Source organism: Lactuca saligna, chromosome 5 (assembly GCF_052625555.1).
Source record: "Lactuca saligna cultivar CGN05327 chromosome 5, ASM5262555v1, whole genome shotgun sequence".
Lineage (NCBI taxonomy): Eukaryota > Viridiplantae > Streptophyta > Magnoliopsida > Asterales > Asteraceae > Lactuca > Lactuca saligna.
Genome location: NC_136421.1, coordinates 211,920,914 through 211,925,846, shown reverse-complemented (window position 1 = coordinate 211,925,846; position 4,933 = coordinate 211,920,914). Strand labels below are relative to the sequence as shown.

Sequence of the window (4,933 nt, the reverse complement as noted above, 5' to 3'; positions counted from 1 at the left end):
ACTATATTGTAGACCCCGAGGGGCGTTCCAGATAGACTGTAGGCTTGAGAGAGCGGTCCAAGCATGTTGTAGGTCTTGCGAGGTGGTCCAAGTAAACTAAAGGCTCATGTGTGCATGCATTGTATGTGTATTGTTGTGTGAGGTATTTTGGAAAACTCACTAAATTTTGGCATCATCTTGAGAAGACTAATGTATTATTGTACACATCATCCTATGGTTTTTATGTTGAGAGATGTTATTTGATACTTTAATTTCTATGACAATGTTTTGTAAACAATACTTGTATGACTTATGGTTTTTATGAAAGAAAAAAAAATTGTTATGGTTTTTAGAACGTTACAGATTAAAGAAAGTTAAATGTATTAAAAAAAAAACTCAAAAAAAAATATTTAGTTATTATTAAATGGCTGAGTTATTCGACCAAAAATTGTTACGTATCCAATGGAAGTTATATGTATTTCGGTATTAAATATCCATCAAACAATTCCAATTAGGCTACCTCTAAAGGGTTATTCTATTCTCACAACTCACAATATGTAATTAAAACGTGAAAGCAGGCTATTTTCTAGAAAGATAAGATAATCATGTTTGAAAACTTAATGACTCAAGGTTACAACTTATTAAAGCTTGTTGTATATAATTTTGGTGAATACTTGTTCAAATTGTGTTTTAAAACATGTGATTTAGATATAACATAAATAATTGGTTCTTTATTGTTTGGTATTTTATATTCCAATATTTTGTTAAAGGGAATGAAGAGAAGATACTACCAAAGGTATCAGCGAACAAGAAAACAGTTACTTGCTGCTATAGAGAATCCATGCAAAACTAATATTTGTCAATTTAACATTTCTCACTTTACATCCACATTAATTACACCAAGTATCGTCATTATTGTACTCGTCGCCGCAGTTATCATCATCTTCAACATCGGAATCAGAAAGTGTAAAATGCCGATTAGGATCAATATGTATTCGGATTACTCCTCCTTTACATTTCTCTTCAAAATCAATGCCTTTTTTATTTAAAAGTGCAATAGTCTGCAAAAAAAGATATGGGTTATAGGAAAAAATTTATATATAGAAAGGGTGTTTGCCATTTCTTTTTAATCTATCTTTTGTTTTTAACTTTTCCAAAAAGACAAAAAAAAATGACTCATACCTCATCCTTCAACACTTTTTTACCGGTTTTGCTACCGTATCCAGTTATTATGTTCAGAACTTTTATGCCTGAATAATAAAAAACGATAAATTAGCAAAAATCATTAAATATAATAAATTATTAATATTAATTTACCTTTGAGATTATAAGCGAGCCACAAGTTTATTTTCACGATCATTATTCCTTCTCGCCTTTGTTGATCATGGATGTCGATTGTATAACGATTGTTAATACCCTTATTTCTGAAAACAAAAATTAAATGTAATAGTATTAGATTAGAAAAATTATTCCATATAGTTTAATAGATTAAACTATTAGACTTATTTAAACATGAAGATGGGTCAACCTTGCTTTGTACAGTATATAGCTATCTCTCATGTTTTGGGATTTAGCCATTATCTTCATCTTGTCTCTCTACAAATAAATAAATAAATAAATAAATAAACACAAACAATTTATTAAAAACTATATTTTGCAACTATTACCTTCTCAGTTAGGTAATTAAATTTTTCAATATCTCCTCTTTCATGTGCCGCGTTAACCTGTATGAAAAGTACTAAAATTAGTTTAGGGTTGTTCACTGTTTAAATAAAATAAATTGTTTAATTAGATTGTTTTGATTGAACTATTTGGTTCGAATATTCAGATTTTTTGATTGATTTTATTATTTTAGATTTCTCATGTTTTGGTTTATAAAATAAAAACCAAATAAATATTATTCATTTATTTTTAATATATATTTATAGTTATTTATTAATTTAGTAATTTATTTTTTCAAATAGATTCAAAAAGTTTCATTTAATAAAAGATCTTATTAGGAACTTTCTCTTAAAAAAAAGTATTTATAAAATATTAAACTACAATATACTTTTTAATAGTTGTTTATAAATTTTAAACCACAACTAAAATAATTTGTTTTTGTTTCTTCAATAAAGTTGGACATTCTAATTATATGTGGTTTTAAAACGTTTTGTTTTTTGAAAACCGAATTATAAAAACCGATCCAACAAAGTTATAATTTGATTGGATCGGATCAGATTTGAATTTAATTTAGATAATTCAGATCCATTTTTTGAAATCCGAAATCAAATAAATTACATGGATGGTTCCTATAGTTTAGGTATTTTATGTGTTTAGTTCCTAATTTTTTTTAAACTTAATTCATCATTACCATTTAGTTTTGTTGCATTTTTGGTACCAATTACACTTATTAAAAAAAGATTATTTTGCTCTTATTATTATTTTTTTTAATTATTATTAAACGAGAACGGATATTAAATATAAAGTAAATTACAAGAATCATCCTTGTGGAGATGACAAATACACGTTCAATTATTATTTTTAAAAATTAACTCATACCATCTTTCATTAATTTAAAACTTATAAGCTTCATTCAGACATAAAATAACCATATTGTTCTATTTTAGTATTATTTTTTTAATTTAGTTATTATTTATTGATTTATTTATTATAAAATTAATTATTATTTTCTTTTAAAAAACTAATGGGCCCTAAACCTTAAGGACATTGATAACTCGTGTCTCTCCCCCCTTGTTCTTCTTCTTCTTCGGATCCACCATCACCACCCCCGGACTCCAATACTCCGACGATATCTCCGGCCACTGCAAGACACCCCCGACGCCCTTCCCTTCCCCATATTCCTTCTGCCCTCCCTGAAACCAGGTCACCAGATGAACCCTAAAACGTGGACTCTCCCCCTTCTAATTCAATACTCTCCCGTTCGTCCTCCATCACCAACTACACCTCCGACCTTGATCGACGATCGACGAATATGCAGATCGACGCCTTCCGGTGGATATGTAGAAACTAGGAGAAGATGATTAGGTAAGAGGATATACACAATGAACTGATGAAATGGAAATCACACATCGATGATTGATAACCCTCTCATTTCTTCTCTATTTTGGAGCTTCATCTGTCGCTAATCATGAGGATGAACCACCATCCCTTCTTCTTCTCCGGCAAGATCGCTGCCCTCCCCTCCATCATCTTACCAAATCAATCCGACACATATTTTCTTTGAATCGCGACCACACGCAAACTTCCAATCCAAATTTGTGGGTTTTTCCCATCACACCATCGGAAATCAAGAAAACCCAGGAGAAACTAGAGCCGGTCACCGGCACCGGCGGTGGGGGGTAATAAGATGAGATCGGAAATATTTTCATTACTTAATTAATCCTTTAGGTCATTTTACAAAACAGAAAATGGACTATAAAAATGTTTTTTATACCTGAATCTCAAGCAATTGAACTTCTTTCCACATTTTCGTTGCACGACTTCTAACACCATGATAGCTAACGTCTTTCTTATCTACAAGAAAACCAAAAATATTTCGACATTATAATAATGTACTGTTATCAAGAATTTTGGAAAATATAAAATAATAATAATAATAATTACCATATTTTACATTTTGAAACGGGTTCATATTTTTTAATTTAGAAAGAATATCCCGCCAACCCTTTTCCTCTTCAAATTCTTCTTCATCAAAATTCCAAGAATCTTCTGAAGTTTTTGGAGCAGATTCTCCCTTTTTTTGCTTAACGATGCTTTTGATAGCATTGCCGAAACTGTTGAAACAAATTGAATAATTCAGATTATTTTAAGATCAAGAACACTATTAATGTTTAAAAACTTACAGTTTGTTAGTGATCCCCTTGAAAGTTGATTTTCTTTCCTTTGATTTCGTGGGAGAAGAACTTGAACCTGCATTGTCCTCCAAGACTTGTTTTGAGGATTGATTATCTGAATTAGAATTTTTGATTTCCGATTTGTCTGGTATTTCTTTATGATCTTTGCCTGGTTTCCACCATTGGGTGTTGCTGTTCTTCATCTTGACAAGAATCAAGATTGGTTGGAAGTCGGAGAGATATTTGGAGGGTTTTATGATTGTCAAGAAGAACAATCAATGAAGAAGTTGTGATCTTGGGGATTTGGATTTGTATTTGGATTTGGGGATTTGATCAATTCCTACTTGTGTGAAGTGAAACAGAGACATGTTTATAGAGGGAAAGAGAGATGAATCGGATTAAGCCTTCAGACATACAACTTCCAACTTCCAGTTAAACAAGCGTCATCCCTTCATCTTTTATTAATAACTCTGCAGCCCCTCGAATTTATCTTTCACCACTTTAACACTTTCTACCCTACCCTCCATTTTTTAAACTGTACGAAATGACCTAAGTGAATAGAAGACAAAACTTTGTTTGTATTTTTTCGGGAAATAAACCCAGCAAGTTTTCTAGTAGATTTCATCCATGTTGAATTTGGAATGAGTAATAGGTCCTTTTATTTATTTATTTTTTTACATTGTCTTTAACATTTTTATCTTTTATTTTAATATTAATGTGATAATAAATAAAAAAGGGGCCAAATACCACCCCTAGGAAGTTAAAAGAAGGCCTAGATCCTGAATGGGTCGGATCCTCCAGGTTTGGTACGGGTTGCACCGACTTTTAACCCATGTATATAGTGTTGAGTGAATGATATAAATATTTCAGACTCGTTTCTCCCTTGATTTAGGGTATGTTCGTTTGAGTTAGTTCAAAGTGATTTGTTCTTCTTCCTTTATGTTGTGATAAGATTGTTATTTAGTTTATGTTTGTTGAGTGTGAGTGAATATTTTTTTAAAAATGACATAGGATTGGATGATGATAATAAATAAATAAATCAAGACATCATTTACACGTCATCTAGAGATGTTCTTATTTCACCCTTAGATAGGGTTAATCAATTGATTGCAAATAAC

At 30.8% G+C, this 4,933-nt stretch overlaps 1 protein-coding gene across 1 annotated transcript; it reads right to left on the bottom strand.

The window, feature by feature from the left end:
- Positions 1 to 787: 787 nt before the first annotated feature.
- LOC144998010 (SMR domain-containing protein At5g58720-like) lies at positions 788 to 4,182 on the bottom strand. Its single transcript, XM_078957855.1, has 8 exons — positions 3,825 to 4,182; positions 3,586 to 3,755; positions 3,416 to 3,495; positions 1,647 to 1,703; positions 1,508 to 1,575; positions 1,297 to 1,403; positions 1,162 to 1,229; positions 788 to 1,040 (listed from the first exon to the last, which is right to left on the bottom strand). Exons 1-8 carry the CDS (start codon positions 4,016 to 4,018, stop codon positions 870 to 872), a joined length of 915 nt encoding a protein of 304 aa, XP_078813981.1. The 5' UTR covers positions 4,019 to 4,182; the 3' UTR covers positions 788 to 869.
- Positions 4,183 to 4,933: the final 751 nt, after the last annotated feature.